At 53.3% G+C, this 16282-nt stretch overlaps 1 protein-coding gene across 4 annotated transcripts in view; it reads right to left on the bottom strand.

Annotated features, from left to right (window-relative positions):
* The window catches only part of Cux2 (cut like homeobox 2), a 195226-nt gene that overhangs the window by 72801 nt on the left and 106143 nt on the right, over positions 1 to 16282 (bottom strand). For 3 of the 4 annotated variants that reach the window (XM_048785597.1, XM_048785596.1, XM_048785598.1), the window contains 3 exons: positions 13131 to 13241; positions 9794 to 9841; positions 8721 to 8804 (listed from right to left, as the gene is read on the bottom strand). In XM_048785597.1, coding sequence (XP_048641554.1) covers positions 8721 to 8804; positions 9794 to 9829 — 120 coding nt within the window. In that variant the 5' untranslated portion in view covers positions 9830 to 9841; positions 13131 to 13241. The remainder of the gene's footprint in view (positions 1 to 8720; positions 8805 to 9793; positions 9842 to 13130; positions 13242 to 16282) is intronic. The other variant, XM_048785599.1, reaches the window with a different exon arrangement.

Below are 16282 nucleotides of genomic sequence, written 5' to 3'. Positions count from 1 at the left end.
GGGGGGGGGGCGGGGGAGAGATGGAAAGGAAGGATGATGTTTGTCTCCCCATAGGCGCCAGCTCTGGGAGGGGCTGTCCTCTGGGTTCCTGTGCCCGAAACCTGCCTGCATTCAGGAGCGGCTCTGCACACACCTGCTGAGCAGGTGGATGAATGGATGGATGGATGGAGGTGGCGATTCAGTCTCTCCTGGAGCACCCCTAATAGCAGAGGCCAGCAAACATTCTGGCAAGAGGCCAGACCATAAATCCTCTCGGCTTTGGGGCCTCACAGGTCCTGCCATAAGACCTCCAAAGTGGTGGGGAGACAGCCTGGGAAGATGTGTAGGCAGGGCTGGGCTGGGGCTCCGCGGTAGAGCTCTTGCCTGTGTATGTGGGAGGCACTGGGTTCGATCCTCAGCACCACAGATATATATTAAACATAAAGGTACCATAGTTGGGTGTGGTGGCTCAAACCTGTAATCCCAGCTACTCAGGAGCTGAGGCAGGAGGCTCACAGGTCTGAGGCCGGCCTGAGCCACTTGGCAAGACCCTGTGTCAAAATAAAAAGCCCAAGGCTGGGTGAGCTCTGTGGCAGACCGCTTGCCTAGCACCTGCTAAGTCCCAGGTTTAATCCCCAGTACTTCGAAAAATAAAGATGTAAATAAAGGAAGAGGAACGTGGATGAAACTGAGGTCATTATGCTGAGTGAAATAAGACAGTCACAGGTCGGCCACCGCTGGCTTCCATGCAGAGCAACGAGTCTTAGCGAGTGGAAGTGAAATGGGGGCTCCCGAGCCAGGGAGGGGAATGTGGCACCGGCGATGAAAGCATTTGGAGTTTCAGTTTTGCAAGACGCAGAGGGCCCTGGAGATGATGGGGGTGACGGAGGCACAGCAATGTGAACATGTCAACGCTAAAGAGCTAGCTATAGCTCACACGTGGTTAAGGTGGCCAACTTTAGACATTAGAATCACCCACGAAGTTGAAAACGCCTGACACCCAAGCCTCACGCCAGACCAAGAGCACCGGCCACTCTGGCCTGTTGGAAGCCTCTGCAGCTGGGCAATCACCGGCTCCGCACACTCACGCCCCCAGGATAATGAGGTGGATGATACAAGAACCCCTTTCACAGAACAGGAGCCTGAGCCCGGAGGAGAAGTGACCTGATTTGGGCTCTTCTCTACCCACGTGGCCTGAAAGTCTAGCTACAGACACCTGCTCCTAACCACCACACCACACTGCCCTCCAATACCTTGTGTGCATAACACTGTATGCATGTCCCTCGCTGTCCCCCAATCTCCCCAGGACAGGGCCATGGCTGTCTTGTTTTCTGCTGTATCCCTAGTGCCCATCAAAGGCTCTGCACATAGCAGGAGCTTAAGAAATGTTGTCAGAAAGAAGGAATGGGAGGGCGGGTTTAGGCTTGCCCAGGCTGACACCCAGGCCTTGTGTGAGTGTGTGTCTGTCTCTCCTGTGGGGCTGTGAACGCCCTGAGGACAGGAACTGTAACCGCAGGTGATCACTACCATGCTGGCATACAGCAGGTACCAAATATATGTTGCTGAACGAAGGTCTCGGTGGGAACAAGAAGGAAGCAGGGAGTGTGTGTCTGGGGAGCCACTGGAGAGGGACGCCACGTCCCTGCTGGGCCCCCGCTGGCTGCCCGGCTGACTTTCTAACAGGACCGAGCTGGTGGGAGCCAGAGGGGGTGTGAGGAGGAAGCCAGCCTGAGCCTGGGCCACAGGGTTACCGCCCACAAGGAGGGAAGAGGGGAGTGTCCATAAGTCACCAGGAGACACACTGAGCAACCAACCCCACCCTTCTCACCCGCATCTGACAGACAGGGAGACAGGTTCACCTGGCCAGGGGCACAGAGGCCATTCACACCCAGGTGTGCGCGACTCTGGGCTTGTGTCCCTTCTATCCCACCCGGTGCCGGGCTCACTAGGACTCTGCTCCCTGTCATGCCACACCTGGCACAGAGCAGGCACTCAGCATCACCCACTGAGCAGATGATCGCGTAGCTCCAAACCCTGCTACAGTCATGGGCTGTCGTGGCCACACTGTCCAGCCGGCCCCGCCCCGCCCTGCCCAGGAAACAGCAGACCACAGAGCCCAGGATGGACGTGCGCCCACGGCCTTGTCTCCCACCGATGGCCCGCTCGCTGGGCCTGCCATACTGCAGTCCATTAAAAGGCTTGTAAATTTTCATACCCGAAAGTCTGCCCCAGCGTCAGCGCTGACTAATTGTTGTTAAACGTGGGGACGGTAGTGCCACGCGGCTGGAGCGATCACTCTTCCCGGCCAGCCATTCCTCTGCAGGCGGAAAGCTTACAACACTCGCACAAGGCCAAAAAGCAATTCGTGTCAAAAAGATCAATAATATAAAAATAAAGCATGAGAATTCTAGTTAAAGGGAATGTCATATAAATATGTGGTTCACGTCCATGATTCCAAGATTAAAAAAATCAATCAATATCGTTCTTTAGATGATGTTATTTCTAATGAGAAATACCCGGAACAACTGCAAATAACTGCTTAACTGGGGGAAAAGCATTAATAATTTACTTTATAAGGCATATGATATGAAGGGAGAGGACGGCTGCTGGCTCTTGGTTTGGTTGTAACAGTGTGTGACAGGTCCGGTGACGCGGGGGTAGGTCTCAGCATTAAATCCCGGAGGAGGCTCAGGCTCTGGTGACTTCCACCCAAGCTGCAGCCAGGCTCTGCAGGACAAGACATGGTTATGGGCAGCCCAGGAGACGCACACCAGTCACGTCACTGTGTCATCCAAGAGGAGGGGGCGTGGGGGCCAGGGACGTGCCTCAGAGCACAAGGCCCTGGGTTCCAACCCCAGCACTGAGAAGAAAAAAAAAAAAGGAGGGCGCGGGCAGACGCTCGAGCTGGGGCCCAGGGAGGGCGAAGCTCCTCGCTGCGTCAACTTGGCTGCAAGCAGCGCCCTGTTCGCCTTACCATGTGACGAGGCCCGGGCTGGCTGTGCATACCCCGGTGGGTGTCACCTCCCCGTGCGCAGTGGGCCTCCCTGGGGATCCTGTTCACCCAGACGCAGTGTGGGGTGCTGCCCTGGCTGAGGGACGAGGTCCCCTCCAGCCCTGCAGCGGCCAGCACGAGAACCTCCAGTCTGGCGTCCAAGCCAGAGCACACGTCCTCAGCCCCTCCTGCACCCCAGGCCCCCGAACAGCCTGCCAGGGGCGCCCCTGGTTGAGGACGAGGGGGCTCGTGACTTCCCGTGGTCCGCATGTCCCAGGCCCTTGCCTGCAGACCTCGCCCAGCCAGACAGTCTGCCTGCCCCCCACCCCCACTGGACGGAGTTGGGCTCCTGCCCACGTCCACCTGCCAGATCCTGGCAGCCGATCAGACCTGCTAGACCAAGGGGTGACAGAACAGGCAAACACCAGGATGCTGTCAGTGCCACCTTCTGAAGGGCATAACGGAGCCTGGAGTCGCCCCCTGTTGTCCCTTACTAAGCAGCTGCGCCCGGAACCAGGGCAGCCACTGCCCTAGAGAAGGGTCCAGAAGGGTTTGGGTCGCAAGCCCACCGTGGGCCTCTTGCATGATGCTGGTGGTGTCTCTGTGGGGAGGCTCTGTGGTCACCCCTGATGAGGAAGCTGAGGTCTAGAGAGGAGATGACTGTGTCCATCAGGTGCCAGGCCTGAGCCTGGGGCAGGGAGAGAACCAGAGGGACGTGGGCCCCAGAGGAGGGAGAGCCCTTAGGGGAGGCTCAAGGCCACTGCCCTCTGCCAGCAGCCTGAGCCTGGCTCGTCCTCCTCAGGTGGTGGCACTTGCTGCCCCCTTGCCTGGGACAGTCTTCCCTTTACCGTCCCCACCTGGTGAACAGGGACAGGAAAGCCCTCCCTGACAGCCCCACCTCCCATCCAGCTCAGAGCCCGTCAATCACTGGTGTCCCTTGACCCCTGCTCATCCAGGAAGCCTGGGGCCTAATTTTGTCCTTGTGCATTTGTCTAAAGGTCACAGGCACCAGATCACTTGGGACTTTGGGGCACGACTAGATAAAGTGGGAGCCATGATAGATCAGGGCAGAGGGACGGGCTCCGGCTTAGCTGTGACGGGGCCACTCTGGTTGCTAATCAGGGGCATAAGCCCCCTCCGGAGTACCGGCCTGCTCACGGCTCCACCCAGAGCCAGGACCTGAAGGGTCACAGGTACCTCCTTCCCAGCCCTGCTGTTCCAGAGACACCCAGGGCTTCCTGCTCTTCCCTCCCAGGCAGTAGTGGGTGTCAAAGTGGGGTCCCAACCCAGGACAAGAGCCCAGGGCATCTGCATCTCTTCTTGCAGCCAGACCACCTGAGCAGGGAGTGGAGGGCATCCTCAAACCAAGATCACTTCCACCTGAGCCCCCCCCACCCTATAGGACACACCCTTGGTTGCCACCCAAGTCCCTCCTCTCTGCACCTGCCCGGGGGCTCTCCCACAGAGGGGTCTCCTCTTGCACCTGCCTTTGATCTCGTCACTCTCTCGTCCCTCAACTGGCTGTTCTCCAGCATTCACAGCACTGGTATGGCCAGCCCTTTATAAGTGGGGTTCCCACACATGGTCCTAACCAGCTGGCAGGGCTGGGGGAGAAATGGCTCTAAAAGCTGACCAGTGCCCATCCCCTCCCTGGGAGGAGGAGTAACAGACAGGTATCAGCTCTGGAACCAGATGGGCTGGGGCTTCCATCCCAGCTCATTTGCTCCCTAGCTGTGTGACCCTGGGCAAACTAGTTGACCTCTCTGGGCCTCTACGCATGCCTTTAAATGGAAACAGTAATAATGCCCACTTCATAGGGGCAGTGGAAGGACTCAATGAGGTGATGCCTGAAAAGCCCAAGAATAAAGCCCACCACGGGGAAAGCACCCTGGAGGCGGGAGTCATCCTTCCTAGTGGACGAGAGGAAATGGCCACGGCACTGTGGTTCCGCCTGTGAGCACAGCACCCATTTCCCAGGCTCCAGGCAACTGGTAACTCAGGTGGGGACACCAGCTGGTGACATCTGTTGAGCACTCAGCAGTGCCTCTCATCCTTGCCTCTTCTCTTCAACAGAGGAGGAGACATGCCAGTGTCATCCCCGTCATGGTCATGAAACAGGCTGAGAGGGACAGCCACCTGCTCAAGCCCACACAGCTCTTCCCCGGCAGAGCAGAGGGTGGGAGCCACAGACCAGCCACGGCCGCTTCAGCCGGCACAGGAGCAGACTCCACCAGGGTCAGCATGTCTGCTGAGGACTGAGCCACTTGCTCATCACACACGTCCACCCAGGCTGGAGCCATCAGCTGGCCACCGTGCCTTGTGCTCGCCAACCCACCCAGGAGATGGGAGATGCCATCTCTCGCTCCTCCCCATCCTGATGCTGCCCCTGCCCCTGGGTCAGTGGGGCCTCTGCCCTCATCGCCCTTTAGCCTCCAGGGGGCTGGGACCACCCATCCCATAAGACATGGGGGGGGCCCGGGAGCCACAGAACCTTGGTGCTCCCGGGGGCAAGGCCAGGCCTGAGGCGGAGCCTGGGTAGTGATGGCTCCCTGGTGGCACTGTCACTGACCCTCTGAGAAGCCTGTAGTCCATCACAAGGATGAGGACTAAGGCCTGGCTTTGGAGAGCGTCCTGGCGAGGCTAAAACCTGCCAAAAGGCGGAGGGAGGGGGAGGCTGCCCGCTGCAGATCAGGGCCTGCTGATGTACGTGGTGACCAGCATCCCCAACGGAGCCACTCCAAACAACCAGTTATGGTTTCTCACAGTTCTGCAGATGGGGCTCAGCTCCGTGGTTGTCCTCGGGTAGCCAGGTGGTGACAGTTCCACAGGGCAGGGTGTTCCATGTGGCTCCTGGCCCTTCTCCTCCTCAGGTCGTGGGCTGGGCCTCTCTAGCAGGTGAGGCGCTCAGCCCGGCACGCAGCATGTCTGCCATGCGCCACTGGTCAGAGGAGGCCCAGGCCAGAGGACTAAGGCCCTGACTCGAGGCCTCGATGGGGAGCTCAAGCACACACCCAGACGTGCACAGGACGGGGACGTCACTGCGCCCACCGTGGGGCTGAAGTGAGAAGGTGAGTTCGGCGACAGGACTGCTGGACACAGGTTCAGCCACAGGGACTCAGCCCCAGAGATGGCCCCTGAGGGCAGGGGCAGGTCTCGCTGTCTGTGGATGTTGCACAGGCCTCCCGGTGGTGCTGCACACGTGGAACACCTGGCAGCGGGCCCAGGAGAAGGGCCCATCTTCTCTGGGAAGTCCTGGGGTATCGCCGATCCTCCTGCGGGGGCCTGGGAGGACACTCTCAGCCCTGGACAACCAGGCAAACCGGGTTTGGAAAGCTCATGGCTACTCATGTCTGACTCTCAGGCAACCCCAGCAGCTGCCCCTACTTACAGGCTCAGAGACACAAAGCAACCTGCCAAGGTCACACCAGATCATCACTGAGTGGGACTCAGACAGCAGGCTCACTCCTACTCTCCCACCTGCCCAGGGGTCAGAGGCCAGGTCAGCCTAGATGCTGTGTTTCCTTCAGGCACAGGTGAACATCTCTGTTCCAGTCCAACCAACGTGTTTTCCATCAAGGAGGCGGCAGAGAAAAATTTCCTGGCAGAGACCTGGGGTCTCCCCAGACAGGGCCGGTTCACATGCTCCATGGAAAAGTCTCACCTCAGATTTAGCATAACAAAACTTTTAATTTAGATGTTTTCATCTCTCTTTCCAAGTAAAAATAAGTTTAAAATAATGACTGTAATAAATGAAGGTAATTAATTGTAGTTTGTTCCTTTACTGTCTAGTCAGCTTAATTTTACCTTTTCAACTAATAATGAGAAAATAATTTTTGTGCTCGGAGGGTTAATGATATGTAACTGCGAGAACTGCTAATTGCATGTTGCAATCCATCCATCAACAGCCCCATCTGTGCGACTTGATTATGTTTGCTAAATTATTGCTTTGAATTATCTTTCATAAAGCAACTTTTGTAATTAGCGGGGCTTTCGTCTTGCTCTTTTCTCTGTACGCAAGGATATTCAAACTTTGGCCATTTCAAGCTGTCTCCATTAAGCCACCTTCTCTGGCTGTCTTTGTTTCCCTGAGCAGGGGAAATCACAATTGTCCTTTAAGCAATCAAGGCAGAAAGACCTTCCCTGATTCACAGCAGGGCGAATTCACTTCCTCTCCACCCCCTCCCCTGGCCAAGGGGGGGGGAGGGGGGGAGAGAGAGACTGGGAGAGGGAGAGAGGGGGAGAGGGGAGAGGGAGGGAGCGAGAGACCCACACACTACAAGCATGTGAGATGAAAGGTGCCTAGATCCTGCATATGCCAGGGCTGTGGCTTGAAGTTCAGAGATGAACTTGACCCTGGTGCCCTTCAACCAGAGGTCGTGTCAGGGATGGAGGTGGGATGATGGGCCATGGTGGCTTTTGTGGGCTGGTTTATGGGACTCCAGACAGTGCTTGCCCCAGGGCATAATACCGGGAGGTGACTGATGCCCATGTGGGAACCCACAGCTCCCACCCAGGCCCCGGCGCAGGGCGAGGGAGAAGCACCTAGCTGGGCCTCATTAAAAATGTTAACATGAAAATCATACTTGGATTATAAACAGCCAGGCGCGCGCGCAGCCTGCTCTGAGCCGGGAAGAGGCTGGTTATTAACACCTTTCTTTCTCTGGTGGCCTTTCCTCCCCTGGGCATGGGGAGGGAAGAGGCAGGCGCAATGGCTTAGTCAATACATCATGAGGAGAGCCGGGGTTTCGGGAATAAAATTCCAGACAAATGTAGTCTTTTTGGTACATTAAAGGAACGATGGAAAGCCCTCTTAAGGAAATTAACAGAGTTCTTTGAAGATGCCCAGCTATTAAAACAGTGTCTGCTCGACAGGCCACGTGGGTTTTGGAAACAAGCGTCTGCTTTGTCTTCCCCTTCAGCTCCACTGGGACTTTCCCACACCAGTATTTATTGAGCACCACTTGTGTACTGTACTCTCTGCTGGCTGCCTGGGAGCTGCTCAGTTCTTCGAATCCTTATCAGCCGCCACATTTGCCAGAGGAGGAAAGCTGAAGTTCAGAGAGGTTATGGAACATCCCCGAGGCTACACAGCTAGTTTAAGGAGCAAGGCTGAGAGTCAAAGCAGGCCTGTCTGAGGCTGATTGGCACCTGTGCTTCACGGTCTGCTTGTGGGTCTTCTGAACATGGCCTGTCTTCCTGTCCAACTCTTTCTACTATTTAAAAGGTGACCTAAGTCATGCTTGCATCCTATGAGGACAGAAAGTCACCTTCTTTTGGGTAAAAAGCCTTGAACGGCTAGTAAGGGAAGAGGCGGCACCAACCCAATTATAGCAGGGGCCCAATCAACCTGGCTTGGAGGTCAGTGATAACTGCCCCAGATTTTAACCTCCAAGGCAGCATTCTCGGGCACTATTTTGGTATTAACTTTGTTCTTCCTCAATCACAACACAATGAAACAAGTAAATCCTTACCCATTCTACGAATGAGGAAATGGAGGCACAGAGAGGTTAAACAACTCACCTAAGGTCACACAGCTAGTAAGTGGCAGAGGTGGGATTCAAACCTGGGCTGTTCTTCACTCTCTCAAAACTTTCCAGTGACAGATGTGATATTAACCCCTTTCTGTTCATTATAGCTCAGTCCATCCCTAAGACCTATAGAGGCTATTCCTATCTTACAGATAGGGCACCTGAGGCTCAAAAAAGGGAACTGCTGAGAATGTGACAGTGGCTTCAAGACAGCTCAATACCTGTCTTTGGGCTGGTGGCAGGATCGGCTCCCTCCCTGCTGAGTCTCCTTCTGGGACCAGGAGTTGGTAGCTAGGAACCTCTGTCTTTTGAAAAACACAAAGTCAGGAAGCACACCCCTGACATCATTTCTTCTTTTTGTTTTTGTCTTCTTTCCCTCCTGCCCAGGCACCTCACAACCAAATGAATCAATACTGGATGACCCTATAAATAAATAAGCACATCAGCCCGCCTGGTAATGAAACCAAGAGCTGAGAACATGCGAACCAGCGACACCTGACTAAATCCAGCCACCGCTTACTTTCACGTGGCCTTGGGTGCTTACGTGGTGCTGCAGGTGGCACCTGGTGGACGACAGAATTAACATACACCCCTCAGGCGAACTCAGAGAAAGTCAACCCTGGCCCTGCCAGGAAGTCTGAGAGGAGCCCCGTGGAGATGGGATGCAGTAGGCACGGCCCCTGTGGCTCCCTGGCCACAACGTTAAGAAACAAGGAGAAATTAGGAGGTTCAAGCTCATAGGTTAGGGTTCAGGAAGTCCAGAGGAATGATCGGCTGAGGACAGCTCAGTTGCTGTCCAAGAACTCGGCCTGATGGGTTGGCAGGAAAGAATGTGAGCACGGCGGACTCCATCCTCCAAGAGTGGCCGGCAGAAAGACTTTCTGAGCAGGCTGGCGACTGACTGCACTTCTCTGCAAGGCTGCCTTGGGGAACGGAAGCACAGTAGAGTGCCCCAGGGCGCACAGGTCTCCCAGGACAGACCCGATTTAAAAGTGGGAAACCACACCTGGAAGGCGAAGGATTTGCTCAAGATCACAGATTTCATATATGGCAGAACCAGGGAAGTTGGGCAGTCCAGAAAGAGGGAGGCCTGGAATTCCAGGAACCAGAACAGATCCCGTGCTCCTCACATCCCTTGGGATGGGACACTGTTGGGGGTGGGGCAGAACACCCGTGGTCAGGTAAAAAGACAACTCTCCAGAACCTGCAGAGGCTGCTGGCTTCTTGGGCAGCTCTAGCAAGGGCAGGAGGGGAGCGGGTATACTTCTCTGGCAGCCTTGGCCTTGGGTCTTACCTCAGCTTGGAAGCTTTTCAATACAGGAGCCACCATCTCTCTGATTTCCTGAAAGAGAGCAATGAAGAGTTCACCATCGTACCAGTGGGCAGGCCAGCCCTGTTGTCAGGGTTGGTGTTCCCAGAGGTTCTTATTCTGCAGGACTTTTCAGAGCCTTTAATATAAGGCACATTGGGAATTTCTAGATGAGGGGGAGAGAAGTGGCATTTCCATAGGCATCTGATCACGACATGGTCTTCGTGCAGACTATCTTATCTGCATAATTGGCAGGTTACCACAGGACACTCCGCAGTGGGGGCTGGAGGTGGCACCGCTTCTCCACTTGGGCCCAGTCATCCAGTCCCTTCAGAAACCCTCATCCTTCGAGGAACCCCTCAGAGGCTGCCTCTTCAGGTTGCCATTCCCCAGGCTCCCTGTCCCATGAAGACTGCACTCTGCCTCTTGGAATGTCCCTTCCTGGCCACTCCTCCTTCCTCATGGGAATGTGCAGTTTCTGGGATCTCAGTTGGGTCCCCAGAGTCCCTGCAGTTCCCAGCTTAGAGGCAGGGCTACGGGAATGTCGGTGGACACTCTGGAAGTGACCTGTCTTGGCAGGGTGGTGGTGGGGGCCCTCTGGCCACCAGGTGCCTCCTATTCCCTGATCTGAATTTCTTGACTTTTTGAGTGACGTTGAGTTTCCCAGCACCAAGGGCTCCCCTGGAGGACTCCTGTGGCTCTTCTCCCCAGAGTACAAGAAGGAAGCTTTTGGCACCTCTAAATTCCAGCCCTGAAGCCTCCGGTTTCCTCTGAGGTCCACAGGGGATCCTGCACCCTCGTCACAGCTACAGGAAGGTCTGGTGGGAGGAGGAGCTGAGGGAGCTGGAGGGGGCGACAGAGGCAGGAGAGGAGGAGAGGGCAGAACACCCGTGGTCAGGTAAAGAGACAACTCTTAATTGAGAAAATGGGTTGTGTTGCTTCCGTCCCAGACAAGGGGCCTCTCAGGGGTCCTGGTGCTCCTCCTCTGATTGTTGTCCCCGGGCTTCTCCAAGCTGCTGATCCACTGATGTTAGTCAGACATGAGCAGCGCCCATGAGCCCAGGGGATCTGATCTCAGACACACAGTTAAGTGACAGAAGGTCAGGGTCAGGAACCCAATGGCCACCGAGGCCAGGCAGGAAGTGCAGGAGCACATGGCACTATCTAACAGGGTGCAGAGCCTTGGCTCTGGCTCCCAGTTGGGACACATATAGCCTCCGGGCTGCAAGATCCACCAAACAGTCTCAAAGACACTGGGAGGCCAATTTGTATCGGCAACTTCTCGTAAAGTTTGAAAGACTTTATAGACCAAATAAAACACAAGCGGGCAGGAGATTCCTGGGCCGCTTCAGGACTGTTAGCAGCACAAGGGGACTCTAAAGCCACAGTCCTGGCCCCGGGATCCACAGAAGGGGACACAGAGGCCCAAGAAGGGTTGGCCTCTCAAGGTTACATAACAAGTGGATGGCACGGCAGGAAACGGAAGGCAGGTCCCCACAGGCTCTTCTCACCACCCACTCAATTCAGGGCAGGGGAATCACAGCCCAGAGCTGTTGGAAGCAGAATCTGAGGGGGCATCGGGCCAAGGCCGACGCTTTCTGGAAGCCCCCTGCCTTGTCTGCTTAACGGGGGGAGCCAGGCAGAGGCACGAGCAGCAGGTGAGCTGGCACCAGCCAGATGATGCTCTTAAATAAGCCTTGGCACGACTCTTCCATCAGGAGAGAGGAGTTCCAAAAATGAGAATTTTCAGAGCCGTGACTATAATAGGAGTGGAAACTTATTCCTAATTACATAATTGCATAATTATGCAGTATTAAAATTATGTAAGTCAAACTCAGAGGCTTAAAACCTGGCCTGGATTTCTCTCATCACCTGGGGGCGCCCACACGGACAGCGGGGCAGGGGAGTGGTGAGGAAGGGAAGTACCCTGCAATGGGGAGAAGAGGACAAGGCAGAGGGTCTGAGTGGACAAGAGGGAGAGGGAGAGACAGCATGTGCACAAAAAAAAAGTGAAGGTCTGGGGTTGATTCAGCTCATCTTCTCAGAGACAGCAGAGTTAGATCATTCTCAGTCTGGGGAGAAGATCATTTTAAAGACTAAAATGTGTCGTTCAAAAGGGAAAGGAGGGCACCTTGGCATCCCTCAGGCTTCTCAGTTCCCAGAGTCAAGCCAAAGGCCTGACTTGGCCTTTCTGGGGCCGTGGCTTGGGGACACTCTTAGAACCAAGACCTGTGTCTTCTTGTCCAGCCTCTCTCAGGCCTCCAACCTGAGATCCCTGCTAGACTTGCTCATGGACAAGTTCTATCTAAATCCCAGACCCCTCTCTTGCCTTGAAGAACCAACAACACTGAGGACCTGAGTAAGATGATTTTACAGCCAAGAGGCCAGGCGGAATGCAGGCTCCGCCCACTGCCCATGTGGCCCCCTCTGGCTGGGCCCCCCCCTCCACCAGCAGGGCAGCAACAGGAGTCCCTGGGGGTTCAGGTATCCTAGCTGATGCCACACCCTGGCCTAGCCTGGACCCAGCACTCGTGGGCAGGTAAGAGTGCTCGAATGTTAAGCTTCTGCTGACCAGAGGGGGATACCGTTGGCCCTCGGTTGGGTCTGGCCTGGTGACTGCTTCTGTAAAAGCTCTGATGTGCCACATCCCTGCCAGTGTTAGTCAGGGGCCTTATTTTTCCTATTTGTGCTTGTTCCCATCATTTTTTTTTTTTTTTTTTAATTTGAGAAGCAACAGGGGAGCCTGACAGAGGGAGGCCGAGAATTCTCACATTCACCCTTGCAAAGAACCGTTCCTTGGTGGAGGGATGTGGCTTCCATTGCTGGGGACCACTCTTTCTCAGGGTCACCCCATGGCAGCTGAGCTAAAGAATCCTGGTGGCTGTCACTGCAGGGAGCAGGTGGGGAAGGACGGGTGCATATATAGGTGGTGGAGGCAGAGCTCCAGAGATGGCAGGGGGCGTCCAGAGCGGCCATCTCCCCAACACCGACAGTAAAGCAAAATAACTCCAAGAACTCTGGCCAAACTGTCTTTGCTGTCAAGGTCGAGCCCTTGACGTGGGTATGGAGGTGGAGGATGTTTCCTGCAGTCCTGGAAAATGACAGCTTCAAGGGAGATGCAGTTGGCCCTGACTTTAGACAGCGCCGCTGAGCACCATGGTATCCAGAATCATGGAAAGGCTGGGGGCTGTAATTTTTCTTGGTGGCTAATTAGCTTCTTTTCTTGTTAGTCACTTATGTCTACAGTTTTCAAAATACAGTTTGAACAGAGAAAAATCTGCATTCCCACTGAGTTAATTCTATAACAGCAAATATACTGTACCTCAGGTACATTTTTCTTAAATTCCCGGCGGAGTTCAATTAAATGTTTATGAGAATGTTCACTCTCCTCCTGCCGCGCAGACAGCTCGGAAGCGACGGAATTAAGCTCCTTCTGGAACAATAAAAAAATAAAAAATAAAATAAAAATTAAAAAAAAAGAGAGAAAGAATAGAATGCCCCCCTCTTTTCTCTTTTTAATCATTGTACAAAACAGCTTTCCCGAACAAGTTTTTGTAACTTACAAAACTGAAGTAAAGACAAGATATTGACTCCTGGCACAAATGAATAATTTACAAAACTGGTATGCAACCAAAAAAATCATATATATATACACACACACACACACATATATAACATCATGCATAGAACCCAGGACCACTTTCTCTTTCTCATTGTAAACTGGGCCAGATCAATAATCTTCCGTCAAGTCGGATGGAGCTGTTCCCCCATTTCTTCCCACCCTCCTGCCCCACCTCTTGTATTTCCAAAGGAGCAATGGCATAAGCTTGTCAGTAACTGTAGAAAACATCTCCAAACCGTGTCAAAATAGTAAAGTGCGGCATATTGTATGGGCACATTATAGTGTGTGAGAGTGCCGTCGACAGCTTTCATATATCAGAGGTGGGAACGGTTCCAACTATGACTTACTTACACTTAAAGGTTCATAAATACGCCTCTTAAGATATAGATGGCTTTTTAATTTCAGTAGATTTTGGAAAAAAATGAAGGCGCCAATAAGAAGCGCGCTGACCTTTTGTGTACCCTCCAGTAAATCATTTAAGGTTCACCACGAGTATAAGACATAATTCATCCAAGGCTCCTGGATTCAGCAGAGAGGGACGGGGGTGCTTCGCCTGTTGTGGGCCACGAAGGTGCCAGACAGGGTTTTATTGGACGTACCAGCGAGGGATAAGAGGGAGGGAGGGTAGGGAAGACGCCGCGGCTCGTGCTCGTCAGACGATGTCTGCGGCTGTACATGTATATTTGATCGCCTTCTCGAAGCTTTCTTCACTGTAACGGTGGCAGTTTCACGGGGGAGCACAATTCACCAGGAGTTGTCATGGATTTCATTTGCATAATTCAAGAAATGCTCTGTTTATGTGGTCTGCTGCTTTCTGGCACCAGCCTGAGATGGGCTTTTTTTCTGGACCATAACTCGAGAAGCATTTCTGTATATATCACCCGATTATATTTGCAGCAATCAAGCCCCATAATTTCCTAAATCCGGTGGTGCAATAAATTTCTGCAATCAGATTTATTAAAAACACACACGCAGATGCGGGAGTGTATTTCCAGGGTGAACTCTTTAATCTAACATATGTATGATGAGGCCCGGCACCGCGTTGAAAGACCCCATTTGTCATCGCTAATACACATTCATCTTGCACACACAATGAAACACTTTTACCATTAGATAATGAAATAAAAGTACTATTAACCCGCTGCAAATCCTTTTCCCTCTAAGAGACGAAATGCATGGTAATTGTCTTATATCATGTTTGAGAGTTGGAGGATCTGCTCCATGGCAGCTCACCAGAGCTTCATAAACCTGGTATTCCAGCCTGGGGCAACAGTCTCTGGCCCACAGAGCCTTTGAAGAAATCCAGGGAGGAATTTCTGTTCCAGGGAAATGTCTAGCCCCATGGGAATCGTGAGGCTAGACAGGAAAGCCGGGGCAGAAAGCAGCTGTTGGGACGGAGGCTGGGGCCAGCGCTCTCCAAGGTGCTGAGCCAGGGCCTGCAGGAACACGGGGCACACATGCGTGGTGACTTTTGGCCCAGAGCCTTGGGAAATTCTGAGCCAGGTGAGACAAGGTGTCATGGGGCGGCGGCGGGGGGGGGGTACTTCTGGCTTGTCATCATTTAAAACTAATCATAGTTTTCCAATAAAGAAAGCACAGCTGACCACAACCAAAATATCAAGTGACTGGGGAGATCTATGTTTGTAACAAGAGATCAAGGTTGACAAAACCCAACAGTTGGTGCAGCCAGGTGGACGGAATCTCACTTGGCAGGAAAGAAAGGACTGGAACACCATGGTCAATTTGAGTGGCAGCAGAGCATTCACAGAGGTTTTCCTTGGGTTTCTCTCATTTCTTTTAGAGACAAAGATGTTATTTTTACACTGCTTCTGGAGAAGCAACTGGACCTGGGGTTACCTCGCTTGGTTTTGGAATCTTATGGTCCAACACCAGCTTCTTATCTTGGGGACACTGCACCTCTCCATATCCCAGCACCCTACAGAGCTGGTCGGGGATGGACTGAGAGTCCTCATCACAGACATCAAACCTGGAAATCTCAGGGCAGGTAAGTCCAACTGCCGATCCGCTCTACCCAGTCATTGTGCCTGGCTCCTTCTGCCTGTGCCTTCAGGGCTGCTGGGGATACAGCTCTGATAGGCAGGTGTCTGCCATGCCCAAGCCAGGCAGAGGAACACTGGCACCCCTGCCCTGGCCTTTGAGTAAATGATGTCACGATGGACATATTCTCCCTCAACTTTGACTAATCTATGTTTACCCTTCAATCCTGAATTCTCACCACATTCCCATGGTGAACAAAACCAACACCAATAATAATAATCGTGGTAAATAATAATCATCATCATCACAACTACTACTTATCGAGCACTTATATGTACCAGGCACCACACTAAGAGAACAGACGCCATTTCATGTGACACACATGTTAACATGCCTGAAAGCCAATTCAAGCAGGGGCTCGGTTATACATGACAGCCAATTCTAACAACTGAGGTGAGGATGACCTGTGTGGAGGATCATCAAGGCAGATTTTGAAGCCTTGCTCTTCTGCTGCACTTCTCCATTCGCTGGAGGCACTAAGGACCTTGTTTTAAACGATGTGATATAACTGTGTAAGTGTCACGCACAGTTGCAAGTGTCCAGTAAATGCTGGCATATAGCAATCTTAGAGATGCCAAGAGCTCGCCAAACACCCCACTAGATCAGTGATTCCAAGAGTTCTGGGCGTTACAGGTCAGAGCCGCCCCCTACAAAAAAAAAAACAAAAAACCCAAGCAAACAAAAAACCCAAAACAAAAATGGAAGTCGGACAGAAGGTCGCCAAGAGAAGCCATGAAGAGTGACTCCAGTCCACCCTAAGAAGACACAGATATCTGAACATCAACAAAGCAAGA

Source organism: Marmota marmota, unplaced genomic scaffold (genome assembly GCF_001458135.2).
Source record: "Marmota marmota marmota unplaced genomic scaffold, marMar, whole genome shotgun sequence".
In the NCBI taxonomy this organism is placed as follows: Eukaryota; Metazoa; Chordata; class Mammalia; order Rodentia; family Sciuridae; genus Marmota; species Marmota marmota.
The sequence above is the reverse complement of the archived record's forward strand: the minus strand, read 5'-3'. Positions and strand labels throughout refer to the sequence as shown.